The sequence below is a fragment of the Thalassophryne amazonica genome, chromosome 22, assembly GCF_902500255.1.
Source record: "Thalassophryne amazonica chromosome 22, fThaAma1.1, whole genome shotgun sequence".
NCBI classification, from domain to species: domain Eukaryota; kingdom Metazoa; phylum Chordata; class Actinopteri; order Batrachoidiformes; family Batrachoididae; genus Thalassophryne; species Thalassophryne amazonica.
The window spans coordinates 27768909-27786599 of record NC_047124.1 but is presented as its reverse complement, the minus strand read 5'-3'; the positions used below and the strand labels follow the sequence as shown (position 1 = coordinate 27786599).

At 43.8% G+C, this 17691-nt stretch overlaps 1 protein-coding gene across 6 annotated transcripts in view; it reads left to right on the top strand.

The window, feature by feature from the left end:
* Nucleotides 1-328: 328 nt before the first annotated feature.
* LOC117504079 (ninjurin-2-like) overlaps nucleotides 329-17691 on the top strand; it is a 69095-nt gene continuing 51732 nt past the window's right edge. For 4 of the 6 annotated variants that reach the window (XM_034163449.1, XM_034163448.1, XM_034163444.1 and 1 more), the window contains exon 1: nucleotides 329-592. In XM_034163449.1, the coding sequence (XP_034019340.1) occupies nucleotides 497-592 (96 nt within the window). In that variant the 5' untranslated portion in view covers nucleotides 329-496. The remainder of the gene's footprint in view (nucleotides 593-17691) is intronic. The other 2 variants (XM_034163446.1, XM_034163445.1) reach the window with 2 other exon arrangements.

The following is a 17691-nucleotide window of genomic DNA, read 5'->3' as shown; positions in this document are numbered from 1 at the left end:
TTTTTTTTTTTTTCAATCAGTCAGGAGATGGATACATGAGCATTTTCAAGTCCCTGAATATAACTTGGAATTTGTTTACATCAATCTTTAAGAAATACAAACCGTGTGGTACTGTAGGGTACTGCACATGCTCACTAGCTACCTGTACGTATAGCACGCGCAATCTAACTACAAGCACCTTGTCTCGGTTTCCACATATTTGTTATTTTGAATCTGCATTTTTACAATTTTGTTCTAAAATAAGGAAAGAGCGGCACGTGCAAGACCAGACAGTAAGAAAGACTATCAGACAGCAGAGTGAGAAAGGGCGTGCGGGGGGACCCGGGACAGGCTGAATAAGCTGTTTGTTTGGCCCTCTGCTGTCCTGCCTGGCTCGGTGCTTGGCGCCTGGCATTCAGGGTTATTTCCTTTCATAACGGCCGCTGCTGTCCTTATACTGTATTAGCATTCTTCCCGCGGCGGAGGCAACACTCGAAGTGCGAGGGCGTCTGTGATTATGCAGGGACTGGGGAAGACCGAGCGAGGGGAGCAGGGCCGAGACATGGACCTGACTTCGTTGAGATCCACCATGCCAGCCGGCGGCCCTCTGCAGGTTAGTGCATGACCGAGGACGCAGGAAAGCAAGCAAGACTCAAAGGAGAAAGTGAGAAAGAAACAAAGGGAACGAGAAGACTTCTTAAAACGGTGTTTCTGTCCTGGAACGGCCTCTTTCCCCTCTTTATCCTTCTTTCGTACACTCCTGTTCCATCAGCGGTCCAAGATGATCTCCACCTCTGACTTGTTACTCTTTGAGCCTTGCCGCGGAGCTGCGGTATGTCCGGCCAATGTGAGAGCTAAACATCACAGGGTTGCCGTGTGGCTTTCAGGTTTAGACTAACTATCCGTGCTCTATTCTGAGATCAAACTACGCTTGAGGCATCCATCAAATATCAATTAGAGGCCGAATGTGAAGGCTAATAACGTCCTCCAGCACAGCCGCGGGTCAACAGAGCGGGTTCTCTCTAATGCTACAAAAAAGGGTCAAGGTAGGGTCAGGACCACAATGGATCACTTTTGGGAAGGAGAGGTGTAAGAAGACACTGATAGAAAGACCTGACTGTGTGCATGCATGTACTAATGTATGGACACGTATCTTCTCCATCTTCATTATATGATGCACGTTTTATTTGCTCAGTGTTGCTGCAGCTTCAAAAGACACGTCTGCAAAAATAAGCAATTTATTTCACTGAATTTGTTTCTGTTCCACTGACAGTCTGAGCAATTTTTACCTCTGTCAGCGAAGTTGGATGGAGTCTCGCGGGCACAGCTCTGCATCTATCAGCATAAAATTTGAACATACAGTTCAGATAATCCTAGAATAGAGTGAGTTCATTTTAAAGGTCATAGCTAAAGTTTCAAGGTCAAGGTCACGCAAAAAGTGAAAATCGCATAATCAGCCATAACTTTGGAACTACTCACCATAGAAATGTCCAATTTGGCTCATATTGTTTGTCTCAGGGAGACGCTTTTTGATTGACCTTGGCTTTTGACCTTGACCTTCAAAAGTTCAGTCAAGGTCAAAGTTGACCCGAAAAATTAATATTCTGTATTTAAATCTGATGTGTGGAAGTGGTGTATTGGGTCCTACAATACAGTGAGTTCACTTTTCAAGGCCACAGTTTAAATTTGAAGGTCAAAACACAAAACATGAAAAATACGTAATCAATTTAGATCCGACTTGAATTTCACCATTCAGAAGGGTCATTTTGGTCAACGTTTAGTTGGATTTTTTTTTAAGTGGAACCACTCATGCCATAACGCTTCCAGAAATGTTTGATCCCACTTGAATTTGATCTCTTTTTAAGTTCCAGTTCAGTCAAAGTTTATTTCATAGTGTGGCATCAAAAGTAACTACTCTGTTGGCAGAGGTACGTGCGCTCTCTGAGAGCAGCTCTCGTTATATATATTTGCAGCTCGTTGTGACCAATCAGAAAAATTTAGCTGTTGGTCACATGGAATGAGCAAAAAAGAAAAAATTAATAAAAAAAAATATTTATACAAAAACATACAGTAAATATGAACAAACAAATGATTGTAAACCAGAAACAGTAATTTAAAAGGATTAAATTTTTTTTAAATGTATAAAAATATGGGAATAAATTTCTTTCTGACTGTCATTTGCTATCATCACAGTAATAAAAATATTTATAAATTAATGATAGTGCACAGTATTAGGGGGTGGTGGATAAGTGGTTAGTGGGCTTGGTTTCAGTGTGGAAGGTTCCCGGTTCAAACCCCACCCCTGCTGCATTTCTCCATGTAGTATAGAGTTGCGTCACGAAGGTCATCCGTGTAACACCTGTGGCAAATCAACATGCAGACCCACGTTGGATCTGCTGTGGCGACCCTGAGTGCAAACAAGGGAGCAGCCGAAGGGACTTGCTTATGATAGTGCACAGTATTAAACTAAAAAGGTAACTATATGTGAACAATGAAAAGAAACATAAACAGAATAAGTAAAGACAAACATTTATAATATTGAATAGTAATATTTTATTAATCTTTATATCGTCACATTTTTATTCCTATTCAAATATCTATAATTTTGGTTCATTTATATGTTTTTTCATATTAAATAACTAATTAATTCATTAATTTATTCATTTTCTGCAGCTTATCCAGGTCTGGGTTGTAGTGGCAGCTCCTCCCACGCTTCCCTATCCTCTGCCAAGTCCTCTAACTCTTCCTGAGGGATGAATTAATTCATTTAATTAATTTATTTATTCCGCAAACCAGAAGGATGCGATTATTTATAACTGTTCACAGACGGTACAACTCAAAAACGTGTACATATCTACACATAAAATGGGGTTTTGTAGAAAGACAATGAGGAGTTGCATAAATGAAACTAGATCAAAACATGTTCTTTTCTTCAGTTACAGTAACATTTCAAGCTATGGTTTCTTTTTATATCACTTTGTGACATCATGCAGATCCAGTGGTAGTTTCTGAGATACTGTTATTTCTGAAAACATTATGCCACTTGGTCATTATTATCCCAGTAGGGTTACACACTCCTCACATGCACATTCTATATCTTTATTGTGGCATGTTGTATATTTTATGTCTAAGAATGTAAAATGAGAGAATCTGAGATTAGTCTCCCTCTAACAGTGGTGGTATTATTATATTATATTAATAGGACATTAACGTTAACATATCAAATGCTAATTTTGAGCAGCCGTTTAACCATTATGTTGGCAGATATGAGCAATAAAATATGTGATACCCAGAAAACTGTTGATATGTGATTCCAATAGCAGGTTTGATATACAACATATGTGGCTACGATGTTCAAGATCTCAACATCAGTGCAACATTTCGTATCACTTTACCATCAGTTTGTTTAAGGCCGACTGATGACGGGTCACTAATGTATTTTGGATTTAACATGCAGCAGCTGCAGCACGCTGTAAATGCCAGTGTCAACATTAAGTATTAGTTAATGTTCATCTTCGGGAAGCTGAATGTGCGTGTGGCACGTATGATGAGATTTATGTCCACTTGACTGCTGGTTGGTTGGTTGTTGACCACTTAAGAAATAGTCAATGGACCCATATTTAAAATTGGTTCCAAATGGTTTGAGTCAAGCGGTTATGACCTTGAGTTCAACTGTTTAAAGCCACCCAAGGTCAAGTATCATGTAATCAATAGAAAGGTTATATATGACTTCATACTATTGTTTAATAGTAAACAATTAAAGCTACAGTATGTAGAATTTAGTGGTGTTTATTAGCAGAAATGGAATATAGCATTCATACCCATTTGTTCATTAATGTATAATTATGAGCAATGAAATGACGTTTTCATAGGCTTAGAATGAGCCCATCATATCTACATGGTAGCGGTCCTCGTCATGGGGACCGCTATCATATTGATACAGTGGCCCAAAAAAGACATACTTACTCTGTCTTTTGCATTTTGAGCACAACCAGAATACTACATTTTAAAAAAGAGAGAGAGAGACCAGTTGTTGTTCCCCCTTACATGGCCTGTTGGTTGCTACTGCAGGCTAACAACTTTGTGAATGCTACTTTTTGTGAAATGGAGGATTGCTTACCACAATAGAAGGCAAGGAAGCTTGAATTTTCATCACCAAACAAGAAAAACATGGAGGGAAACAAAATTGTGACTGGCAATGGTATAATGTAATCAACAAACTCACCACTAGATGGCAATAAAACCTACACACTGTCGCTTTAGCCAATTCCTCAGAATAGCTATTCTACACAAATACCCCTTACATATTAGCATTAGACTTAAATGTTAACCTTGTCCTGTGAGCTTGACTTGTAACCTTTGACTTTGAATAGTGTGAAAAATAAAATTACTTTGTCCTTTGTCACATACAGTAAATGTTTTTTGTTTTTTTTTGGACCTGGATGCGATGCATATCTAGTCCCAATGAGCTGAAGTTAAGTGGTGGATTGTGAGTTAAGAGGTTGATGGGTTGGATTCATAAAGTTGAACAGCCACATCCTGGTGATGGTATACGTTCTCATGACTATCCCTCGAGTCTAGTTTATAATTTGTTGATGGAAGAATCAACTACACGGATTGGATGTTCTGCAGAAACCACTGGCTGGCTACTGGGACATGATCTGCTATGTTTGAAACACATTTTATGAACTGAAGACCTTTTTATTGTTCTTGGACTTCTTCGTGGTTGTTGGGGGGGCTTTCTCAACACTGATGCATAATTCACTCAGCGGAGCTTTAAAATGAGTTTAAAGGCAAGTGTGAGATTTACAGATATTGGATTCATGGAGTAGCAACTGTGTGAAGCTACCATGATGGATCTATTCCTGTGGTGTGAAAGCTTTACACGTCTAACTCACACTCTATGTTTAGAGCCTGACAGGGGTGCGGAGCACTGACATCGAATTAATAGGAATCACAAAGAGTTTCCAAGACAGAATGTCCATACTCCCTGAGGAGGATTCACAGGCGGCTCAAAGGTGTACCCCCCCCCCCCCCCCCCCCCAGAATCCATTCCATCCAAGTGGCAATCTTCTGTGCTGAAAAATGAAGCTGAAATGCCAAAACCTGCAGTTCCATAAATGGCTACTCAAGGCTGGCTACAACAGTGAGTCACTCCCCATAGACCCCCATGTTAAAATGCCCATTTTTGGTCTCTATAGCTCGTTTCCCTGTATTAGCCAAGTGGTCACCTTGAATGACGGTGCAACACTGTAAAACTCAATGTTGAACTCAAACCATTTGAGGAAACTGATTGCCTTAAACCATTTGAGTTTACCAACTTAAATAAAATAATTTTCAATAATTTAATTGTTAAAGTTTTAGTAACGTAACAATTTATAGTTAATTAAACTTATGTAAATCTAGTTTATGTTTTTCAATAAAAAAGTGACAAATAAATTTTTGCCTAAAAAATTTGCATTATATTTTGGATTAAATTTTTTTAATGCATTCTTTGGTTTACTTGTTGACAATAATCTGTTTTCTAGGAAAAAACAAAAACAAAATCTAAAAGGACTACAACAGAATGAAAAATGCTAAATGGTAGCCCATGAACAGAACTTGCAGTTTTTCTTAATGGTATAAATGTAGCGGCTGCACTCTGCGCTGTGTTGTTATGACTCCGCCCATTCCCTCGCCTCAGGATGCGAACTCATGGAAATCAGACTCTCTAACCAGAAGGCTAAAACCCAAGGCTCTGGCCTTGTGACCAGAGAATCCTTTTGAGCCGTTGGGAGTGAGGTTTACTAACTACATATGCACAGTGACACCTGCTGGCCTCCGTTACATAAACTCAATTAAAATGAGTGAATGGAATGCGCTGGAAATACATCACCAACACTTAAATGCCCCAAAACTTTAAATGCACTTAAAGGAACTGAGTTGTTATGACAACAATTCATTGTTGAGTTAGTTTAATTAATAGAAACGAGTAACTATAACTTTTTTCAAAGTTTGAGTTACATTAACTTAATTATTGTATTAAAATGGGGTGTTCGGTTTAACAGTGAACTGGTCACTGGTAGCGTTAGCCTCACCTTTACAAGAGGTGGTAGGCTATTAGCTGCAGTGAATTATTTGCCCTTTCTGAGCATTTTTTATTTTAATTTTTACAACTGTCTGGGAAAATATTGCTTATTATACAGTTAAGTAAACCAATGAACCGTCTAAGAGATCGTTAATACTCCAGTATTTCCACAGAGTGAAATGTTAGCATTATTTCATTTGTACATTAGCATCATTAGCACTCTTTAGTAGGTATCGATAGCATGGTGACGTTAGCTCCACTGGTGCCACATTTGCTGTGGAAATATGCCAATCATAGCTTTTAACACCAGCACCAAAAATCCACTGTTGAATCTGTCAAAATATGTGTTAAACAAACACCCAAACCAAGGCTAGCCTGATAGCCTTAGCTTGCTCGGTAACTACAAGTTGGTGGTGGTGGTGGTGAGGCGGGGTTCATGATTCAATCTTCTAATGGCTTGGCAAGGGGTTAGGCAGCGTCAGGCACTGTCAAAATGGCTAAATGTAACCTATGGGTGTATTGTTGACATCACAGAGGGTTTGTCCAATATACATGCAGTTTGGTTTCACCTGGCTATGGCAGATAGATGGTTACTTTCAAGAGGTGGGGATGGACCAGTTGTCTTCCTGTGTGGCTGCTAACCATGAACCAAGATGGTTCCATAGGGTGGTGGATGTAGCAACAATGTCACTAGCGTATGCTGTCAGGTCAGGATTTTGGAAGGCTGTTGCAAAAGCTTAATGTTAGCCTGCTTAATACATTCTGCCAGCAGTTCTGATGTATGTTTGGGGTCATAGACATGTTAGAACACCCAACTGTGTCCAACTTTCAACCATCTAGCTGATGGTTTGAGGTTTAGTTGAAGACATCTGAGATAGTCCTTCGTTTCATCCACTATCAGCAAACCAGTCCCAAATCATGATGCCACCAAAAGCACTCTTGACACTTGGTACAACATTCTTGGGGTTCAATTCCTCAACCTTTGATTTTGGACCAGGGGTTTGACTGTGGACAGTGACACTGGAGTTCCACCATCTTGCCTTGGTAGTTTCTGGCTAGTGTCTGATTATCCTTACCAACTTCTTCTCAGCTCAGCATGACACTTCAGATCTTCTTCTAGAGCTAGGCAAAGTGGATCCACTTCCCACTAACTCCTGAAATTGCTCCAAGAGACATTCCTGACGTGTAGATCTTTAATCCTCTTTGTCAAATCTCCAGTGGGCACACTTTGGACTTTCCCATTGCCCTTGATATATTGGCATAGAGAAGCTGCAGCTGGAGTTATCCATCATCACTAATAGGAGGATTAGAGGTCTTGGCACGTTAAGGTGTTTCAGACCACTGAATTAATAATCTAAATGGGTGTATGCATATTTTTGACGTGTCAGGTCTGGGTGCATGTGCCGGTGCTGTGCTTTGCCACATGATCCATATATTTTTTGGGGACCCTGCATGTATAATTTTGAGCTTATGCACCAATTTTTTTTCTATTATAAGATAACACAAAGAATTCATTAAAAGCCCAATATCACCATCGATGTTTACCACTGTATGTAAACCTCTGACCACAAGTATGTAACTGAGGACCACAAGCCGTTTTTGCCTCACCACAACTAAATCCAGCTCTGGGAAGATTCAACATGAGACCGTAATGCGTCCATTTGAGCCAAAAGGGGTTTTTCCCCCTACAATCTGGGTGTTGTGTTTGGCCTCCACGCTGCATGTATAATTATTCATAAACAAACCCAACATGTATTTGTGAAGGCATGAAGCACAAAATAAGACTCGGATTGAATCGCAGCAGCCTGAGAAGCGCGTCAGTTATATTTTTGACATCCAACGTTGTTGACGTGTGGCAACAAGCCTTTGCTCGACATTAAGGGACTTTGCCGAAAGAGAAAAGGGTGGGGTGATTTTTAGGCCCCTCTGGGGGTGCGTCGTGAGCAAAACCACCAGAAGTGCAGTTCGGATATGATAAGAACAATAATATAATAATATGCATGTGCGAGGATCTATAGTTAAAGGTAATTACAGGGGTAAATACCTGCTTGGGGTGGGCGTGGAGTGGTTGCAAGGTCGGTGGATCAAGCCATAATATCGTATATACGTGTAGCCTGGTTGCCATTTGATTGCAATAACCCCTTGTGGAATTAATTTCCATTTCTTCATCTACTTTAGCGCTTTTGGGCTTCGTGCCATTTCATGACCATCATTTATATTAACTGCTACAAACGACTGTCACCTCCCAGAATACACAGCTTCTCTTTGACACACCACGTGTGTGTGTGTGTGTGTGTGTCTTACCCCCTCTTGGCCCCTGGATGGCAAATATCACATTCTGAGAGTGGGTGTGAAGTACAAGAACGTGTGTGTGCGTGAACGCATGCACGGTTCCAGGAACTTTGAGACACGGCTGACATGACACATTTCGTACTCGGCTGTTGTGCAATACGGATTTGCTTTGTCTGTCAAAGTTATCGGAGGTCGTGCACGCCATCGTTCTTCAAGGATCTCACGTGCATATATTCAACTAACACATTTACACAGTGCTGTGTAAATTTTGTGACCCCTTCACTTCTGACACAGTTTAATTATTGTTTAAGTTACTGTAGACAGGCTTATGGTGAGGCAACACGGTGGGTTAGTGGGTTAGCACTGTTGCCTCACAGCAAGACAGTCATGGGATCGATTCCCACCTGGGGCCTTTCTGAGTGAAGTTTGCATGTTCTCCTGTGGTTGGAAGGAAAACCTGCAGTGTCTTGGTTCTCGTTGCCACCCTTGTCAATAACTCCTTCAAAGTTGTCATAGGTGTCTTGATAGTTTCCCTCATAAGTCGCTCAGTTTGTGAGAATCACCTGCTCTGACCAGATTTGCCGTAGAGTACCATATTGTTCGTATTTCTGATTGTTATAAATTAAGTGCAAGACATATTCAGTAACTTGGAAATGTTCATGTATCCATCCCCTCGCTCATCTAAAGAAAACTGGCTGTAAAAGTTTTGATTTAGTTGTATTATACTAACTAACTAGATTATTTTAAAGCTACAGTGTGTAGGATTTAGTACCATCTAGAGGTGATGTTACAGGTTGCATAATACCATCACCCTTGACATTTTCACTTCTGTACCAACAGGGATTCATGCTCCTCAAGACATATATAGTGACTTGGAAATGTTCATGTATCCCTCCCCTGGCTAGGTTATTTTAAAACTACAGTGTGTGGGATTAACCGCCATCTAGAGGTGATGTTGTGTATTGTGTAATGCCTTTGCATTTCATGTTTCTGCTTCTGTGGCGACGGGGATTCATGCTCCAAGACATTCAGTGACTTGGAAATGCTGATGTATCCATCCCCTGGCTCATCTAAAGAAAACTGGCTGTAAAAGTGATGATTTACTTGTATTATACTAAGTAACTAGATTATTTTAAAGCTACAGTGTGTAGGATTTGGTGCCATCTAGAAATGATGTTGCAGATTGCATAATTCCATTACCCTAGACATTTTCACTTCTGTGGCAACAGGGATTCATGCTCCTCAAGACATATTTAGTAACTTGGAAATGTTCATGTATCCCTCCCCTAGCTAGATTATTTTAAACCTACAGTGTGTAGGACTTAGCGCCATCTAGAGGTGATGTTGTGTATTGCATAATGCCATTGCATTTCATGTTTCTGCTTCTGTGGTGACGGGGATTTATGCTCCTCAAGACATTCAGTGACTTGGAAATGTTCATGTGTCCATCCCCTGGCTCATAAAAAGTTTGCTTCGGGATTAATGAAGTTCTTATTCTTATCTAAAGAAAGCTGGCTGTAAAAGTGATCATTTAGTTGCATTATACTAACTAACTTGATCAATTTAAAGCTATAGTGTGTAGGATTTAGTGCCATCTGCAGAGGTTGTTGCAGATTGTATAATGCCTTCACACTTCATACGAGGTCTGTCAATAAAGTATAGGTCCTTTTTAATTTTTTTTAAAAACTATATGGATTTCATTCATATGTTTTTACGTCAGACATGCTTGAACCCTCGTGCGCATGCGTGAGTTTTTCCACGCCTGTCGGTGACATCATTCGCCTGTGAGCACTCCTTGTGGGAGGAGTCATCCAGCCCCTCGTCGGAATTCTTTTGTCTGAGAAGTTGCTGAGAGACTGGCGCTTTGTTTGATCAAAATTTTTTCTAAACCTGTGAGACACATTGAAGTGGACACGGTTCGAAAAATTAAGCTGGTTTTCAGTGAAAATTTTAACGGCTGATGAGAGATTTTGAGGTGATACTGTCGCTTTAAGGACTTCCCACGGTGCGAGACATTGCGCAGCGCTCTCAGGCGCCGTCGTCAGCCTGTTTCAAGCTGAAAACCTCCACATTTCAGGCTCTATTGATCCAGGACGTCGTGAGAGAACAGAGAAGTTTCAGAAGAAGTCAGTTTCAGCATTTTATCTGGATATTCCACTGTTAAAGGAGATTTTTTTTAATGAAAGATGTGTGGGCGGATTGCAGCATCGGCTCGCAGCCGCCGCGACGCTCCGCCACAGGAAAAACACCTCTGTTGGAAGCCTTAAGGACAAGTTGGAACATGTCCAGCTGTTAAACAATTTCTCATATACTCACTCCACTGAAAGCCATCAAAAGCCGCCTGGATTTTACAAATGGTTATCAACACGGAGGTGTTTTTCATGTGCCGCCGCACCGCGCCGGCTGCATCCTGACGTGCGGACCCGTCCGCATGTCTTTCATTAAAAAAATCTCCTTTAACAGTGGAATTGTTGTGTGGGCCGCCAGAAGAGCCGGACCCTGAGACTCATGTACGGCATGTACGTCAGGTCCTGCAGCGGTTGTTGGAGAACCGGCTGTTTGTGAAGGGCGAGAAGTGTGAGTTTCACCGCACCTCTTTGCCCTTCCTGGGGTTTATCATCTCCTCCAACTCCGTCGCCCCGGATCCGGCCAAGGTCGCGGCGGTGAGAGACTGGCCCCAACCTACGAGCCGGAGGAAGCCTGCAACAGTTCCTCGGCTTTGCAAATTTTTACAGGAGGTTCATTAAGGGGTATAGTCAGGTAGTTAGCCCCCTGACTGCCCTGACCTCACCAAAAGTTCCCTTCACCTGGTCGGATCGGTGCGATGCCGCGTTCAGGGAGTTGAAACAGCGCTTCTCGACTGCATCCGTCTTGGTGCAGCCCGCTCCCAGTTGCCAGTTTGTGGTTGAAGTGGACGCCTCTGACTCAGGGATAGGAGCCGTGCTATCCCAGAGTGGAGAGACCGATAAGGTCCTTCACCCGTGTGCCTATTTCTCCCGCAGGTTGACCCCAGCAGAGCGGAACTATGACGTGGGCAATCGAGAACTCCTAGCGGTTTTGAAAGAGGCTCTTGAGGAGTGGAGACACCTGCTGGAGGGAGAGTCAGTGCCTTTTCACGGTTTTTACTGACCACCGGAACCTGGAGTATATCAGGACCGCCAGGCGACTGAACCCCAGGCAAGCCCGCTGGTCACTGTTCTTCGGCCATTTTGACTTCCGGATCACCTACCGCCCCGGGACCAAAACCAGAGGTAGGATGCCTTGTCCCGGGTGCATGAACACAAAGTCAAGACCAAGCTGTCGGATCCAACGGAATCCATCGTACCGGAGTCCACTATCGTGGCCACCCTTACCTGGTACGTGGAGAAGACCGTCCGGGAGGCCCTGGCACGGAGCCCGGATCCCGGAACAGGGCCGAAGAATAGACTATACGTCCCACCAGAAACCAGGGCTGCCGTCCTGGACTTCTGTCACGGGTCCAAGTTCTCCTGCCACCCAGGGGTGCGTAGGACCGTGGCAGTGGTCCAGCAGCGCTTCTGGTGGGCGTCCCTGGAGGCTGACGTCCGGGCTTACATCCAGGCCTGCACCACCTGCGCCAGGGGCAAGGCGGACCACCAAAAGGCACAGGGACTCCTTCAGCCGCTTCCTGTGCCTCATCGCCCCTGGTCCCACATCGGTCTGGATTTCGTCACGGGCCTCCCGCCGTCCCGGGGGCACACCACCATCCTCACGATAGTGGACCAGTTCTCCAAGGCGGCCCACTTCGTGGCCCTCCCGAAGCTCCTGTCGGCCCAGGAGACAGCGGATCTCCTGGTCCACCATGTCGTACGTCTGCATGGGCTACCAACAGACATCGTCTCGGATCGTGGTCCCCAGTTTTCCTCGCAGGTTTGGAAGAGTTTCTGCCGGGAGCTGGGGGCCACCGTGAGCCTCTCGTCTGGGTATCACCCTCAGACCAACGGACAGGCTGAACGGGCTAATCAAGAGCTGGAGCAGGCCCTGCGCTGTACTACATCCGCACACCCGACGGCTTGGAGTGAACACCTGGCCTGGATCGAGTATGCACATAACAGCCAAGTGTCCTCTGCCACCGGCCTCTCCCCGTTCGAGGTGTGTCTGGGGTACCAGCCCCCTTTGTTTCCTGTGGTGGAGGGAGAGGTCGGTGTACCCTCGGTCCAGGCCCACCTGCGGAGATGCCGTCGGCTGTGGTGCACCGCCCGTTCAGCCTTGTTGAGGGCCCGGACGAGGGCAAAGTCCCATGCAGACCGTCGACGGTCCCCGGCTCCCGCATATCAGCCCGGGCAGGAGGTATGGCTATCCACACGGGACATACCTCTCCAGGTGGCTTCCCCCAAACTAAAGGACCGATACATAGGGCCCTTCCGGATCCTCAAGGTCCTCAGTCCCGCCGCAGTGAGGCTCCAACTCCCGGCCTCACTGCGGATCCATCCGGTCTTTCACGTGTCAAGGTTGAAACCATATCACACCTCACCCCTCTGTACACCCGGTCCGGCGCCGCCTCCTGCCCATATCATCGACGGGGAGCCAGCTTGGACAGTGCGCCGGCTCCTGGACGTCCGTCGAATGGGCCGGGGTTTCCAATATTTGGTGGACTGGGAGGGGTATGAACCCAAAGAACGCTCCTGGGTGAAGAGGAGCTTCATCCTGGACCCGGCCCTCCTGGCTGATTTTTACCGTTGCCACCCGGACAAGCCTGGTCGGGCGCCAGGAGGCGCCCATTGAGGGGGGGGTCCTGTTGTGTGGGCTGCCAGAAGAGGAGGTACTGCTGGCCCACCACCAGAGGGCGCCCTGCCTGAAGTGCGGGCTTCAGGCACGAGGGGGCGCTGCCGCCTTACAGGAACAGCCGAGGTGACAGCTGTCACTCATCAACCATGACAGCTGTCACCGATCATCTGCACTTCACCCCGGATAAAAGCAGGATGACACCTCCACCACGTCACCGAGATATCGTACTTCTTGGAGGTAATTTTCTCTGCCTGCGTATTGTACTAATTGATTTCAAGAGCTATTTTGATGCAGCGGTCTACCCAGAGGACCGGCGTGGGCCGCGACTGTTTCGTTCTTCTTCCCACCAGATAAGTGGTACTCAGACGCTGCACGAGTGTGTATTAGAGGTGGAGGTGGAATTCCCACCGTTGTTGTTACGGGGTGTACACACACCCACACTTGACTGTCTTTGCTCTTCGCCAGCAGTACCAGATCCGACATGCTGAGACGGTGGCCACCTGGGGAATTCGGGACCTGGCGGCTCCAGTATTCTTCGGGTTCGGTGGCGGTGGAAATCGTGTGGTTCCGGTTCATCTCCAGACGGACGTCTCCTATCATCGAGCCTGCCCACACGACACCTTGATTGATTGACTCTGTATTATTTTATAATCTGCTGTGTTTGGTTGTGACATTCACAACAGTAAAGTGTTCAAATTTAACTCCCTCTATTGTCCGTTCATTTGCACCCCCTGTTGTGGGTCCGTGTCACTACACTTTCCCAACAGGAATATCCGGATAAAATGCTGAAACCGACTTCTTCTGAAACTTCTCTGTTCTCTCACAACGTCCTGGATCAATAGAGCCTGAAATGTGGAGGTTTTCAGCTTGAAACAGGCTGACGACGGCGCCTGAGAGCGCTGCGCGACGTCTCGCACCGTGGGAAGTCCTTAAAGCGACAGTATCACCTCAAAATCTCTCATCAGCCGTTAAAATTTCACTGAAAACCAGCTTAATTTTTCGAACCGTGTCCACTTCGATGTGTCTCACAGGTTTAGAAAAACCTTTGATCAAACAAAGCGCCAGTCTCTCAGCAACTTCTCAGACAAAGGAATTCCGACAAGGGGCTGGACGACTCCTCCCACAAGGAGTGCTCACAGGCGAATGACGTCACCGACAGGCGTGGAAAAACTCACGCATGTGCACGAGGGTTCAAGCATGTCTGACGTAAAAACATATGAATGAAATCCATATAGTTTTTGAAAAAAATAAAAAGGACCTATACTTTATTGACAGACCTCGTATTTTCGCTTCTGTGGCAATGGGGATTCATGCTCCTCAAGACATATTCATTTACTTGGAAATGCTCATGTATCCATCCCCTGGCTCATCTAAAGAAAACTGGCTGTAAAAGTGCTGATTTAGTTGCATTATACCAGCTGACTAAATTATTTTAAAGCTACAGTGTGTTTGATTTAGCACCATCTAGAGGTTATGTGGTGGACTGCATGATGCTGTTGCATTTCACGTTTTTGCTTCTGTAGTGTCGGGGATTCATGCTGCTCAAGACATATTCAGTGCATTGAAAATGTTCATGTATCCATCCCCTGGCTCATCTAAAGAAACCTGGCTGTAACAATGATTATTTAGATGTATTATACTAACTACATTATTTTAAAGCAACAGTGTGTAGGATTTAACACCAAATAGAGGTGATGTTGCAGAATCCATAAGGCAGTTGCGTTTCACATTTTCACTTCTCTGATGACGGGGATTTATGTTCCTTTATCCTCAGTATATATGATATTCCATTTCACAAAAACAAATGTTCTCAAACTTGTTAGCGTGCGTTAGCAACCAGTAGACAACGTATAGCGCAGCAAACACTGATTCTTCTTGTTTTCTTTTTCAGTCTTTCAGCCACAGGACAACATAAAAAAGGACAAACTATGTCCCGTTGGGGTTCTTGTATCAACATGATGGTAAAAACATAGCGACCTCCACTAGGGGGCCCACTCCCACGTAGCAACGAAGAGTTTATTGTAGATTTATGAAAACATAAGTAATTGTTGCAGTATATTGTACAGTAATCTCATGAAGAGATGGTTACAAATTCTATATTCTATTCATGCTAATAAACGCCCCTAAATTATACACACTGTAGCTTTAAAGGTTTTCACCTCAAGAATTCCAAACTAGTTTATTTCTCCTACATTTACAGCAGGAATACTGAAAGGACTCGAAGAATGCACGCTTATGCTTTGTTGCACTTTGCTTCGTTTTCAGATTCCTCGTCTTTCCTTTTCTTTTTGTCTGCAAATGCATGTTTTCTTTTCATTTTGAGTGACAAATGACATTTTTCATGTGAAACAGAGAGTGACGTGCATGCGTGTGTGTGCGTTTGTGAAAAGACACGATGTGTTGTGAGTGTGTGAAAAAAGTGAATGGGAGCATATCAGTTGCATTATCATGCTTGTGCGTAGTCAGCAGCATCTTTGTGTGTCCTGCTCTCTTTCAAACACCTGCAATTATGTTGTCATGTCGGCACAAACAGATATTCAAGAGGATTATTTGTTTGCAGCAGTTTTCTGTTTCTACTGTCACTCAAGTACGACTTCATAGCTTTATCATCCCTTGCCAGTGAGAAAGTTCTCCGCCTGTCTCTGCATGACATGTCCAACGTCACCGTTTTAAAAAGTTTGAGCTGATTGCTTCACATGGAATAAATCACTCAGAGGATCTTTTAGGGAGAGAGATGTGTCATTTTTTCGCCCCCTCCCCCATTCACGTAGCGCTAAGATCACTTTGTTCAACTCTTTTCACAGCGTAATGATGCATACTGTTGCGTCACTCATCAGTTGTCACATCACTAGCGATCAGATGGGCAATTGGACCAAATCGATTGGCACCTGTGTTTGACTAAAAGTCGTGCAAAATAATTGTTTGATCCCAATTAAGCTGCATTTACACCTTGACGAGTATTTCTCTATTTTGCGCCTCCACAGCAGCTCCCGCCTGGCTGGGTAAGGCAAAGTGTGCTCTCTAGCAGGCACACCACTCGGCAAAAGTCGGGAAAAGTCTTTGCTGTTTGTGTCTGTCTCCGTCCAACTCCCGGCTCACCCATAAATGGGTAAAAAGATGGAGCGTAGGCAGGATGAATGTAGCCGGAACGTCTCAAAATAAGCAAATTACAAAACAAGCTAAAGCTAACACGCTAACCTTAGTTCTCGTGTTTGATAAACATATTTTTTGCAGATTTGGTGGTGGTTTTTATGACGTGTGTCTTGCATGTGGCTCCTACTGTTTTGGCGTAATGAGTGTGAGCGCACTGACATAGCTAATGTGACCAAGCTATCAATACATGCTAATTAGTGCTAACAGTGACAAGTAATGAAAATGATCCAAAAATCAGACTCAGTGGACATAGTAAAGCACTTCTTAGATGGTCCATTAGCACAAGTATCCACACAACAAGCGTTATTACACTATCTCAGATATTTGTAATATATTTGTTAAAAAACAACAATACAAACTTGGTACAATAGCTGTTCCTCAAAGTGACCACACCCCTAATTAGTCATGAACCTATGAGCTATTACAAAGTTCACCCACGTGTAATTGCCATGAACAAGAAAACTAGCGATAGAGACCGAAACCGGTTTTGTACCAGCTTGTAAACATGATTAGAACTGCTGCTGTAAAATTGGGAATTTTAACATGGGGGTCTAAGGTGAGTGACGCACTTTTGGAGCCTGCCTCAAGTGGCCACTCAAGGAGTTGCATGATTTGCCACTTCATTTAACCAGCACTGGAGATTGGGGCTTGATGTAGCCTGATACGGATTTGCACCTCGTACTGTGCAGGGATCAAACTTAAAAAGTCACTCATGCACATTAGAACATACACAAAAACCTGTATGAAAAAAAAGTAAAGAAAAATAAAAGCAGAAAAAGAAAAAACAAATTAGAAGAAAGAAATTCCCTTCGACTACAAAGGTGCACGTACGGAATCTGACCTGTTGTGTTTGTTGATGAACCGTGTTGCTATGTGGCGGGCTGCGAGCCAGAATGGAGTGTGTGCACGTGTGTTTGCATGAATTGTGGAGTGATATAAAGCTAAACAAAGACCTCATTCTGTCTCTGTTTCGTATCCCCCTGACATGAGCATGAGGTCATCGGTCAAAGCCCAGACCGGCCATGTACAGCACACGCTTGTGGTCAGGTGGCCTGTGTGTGTGTTACATTAGTGTGTTTAAGCACATTGTGTGTGTACTTGCATAGACGTTAACACTCGAGTCCCACTGTAGCTCCACACACGCGCTGTTACCTAAGTTAGTAAGATAAGTTTAAAACGATGGCTAAATTTCAGCTGGCAAATAAAATTATGTAGACAACTAACAGTGCAGTGTCCTTTCCAATGCTTCATAATATACACAGCCAAACTGAAAATGTAGCTTCTTTATTCTGAGACTTTAGAAATGCAGATACATAGATGAGTCACTTCCGTCCCATGTTAAGATGTTAATGTACAAACAATATACATTATGGTCTTGTACACAAAATTAATATGTCAAATAAAGAAGACACATCCATTAAAATTTGGTGAACTTTGATGCACAAGTTCAAACC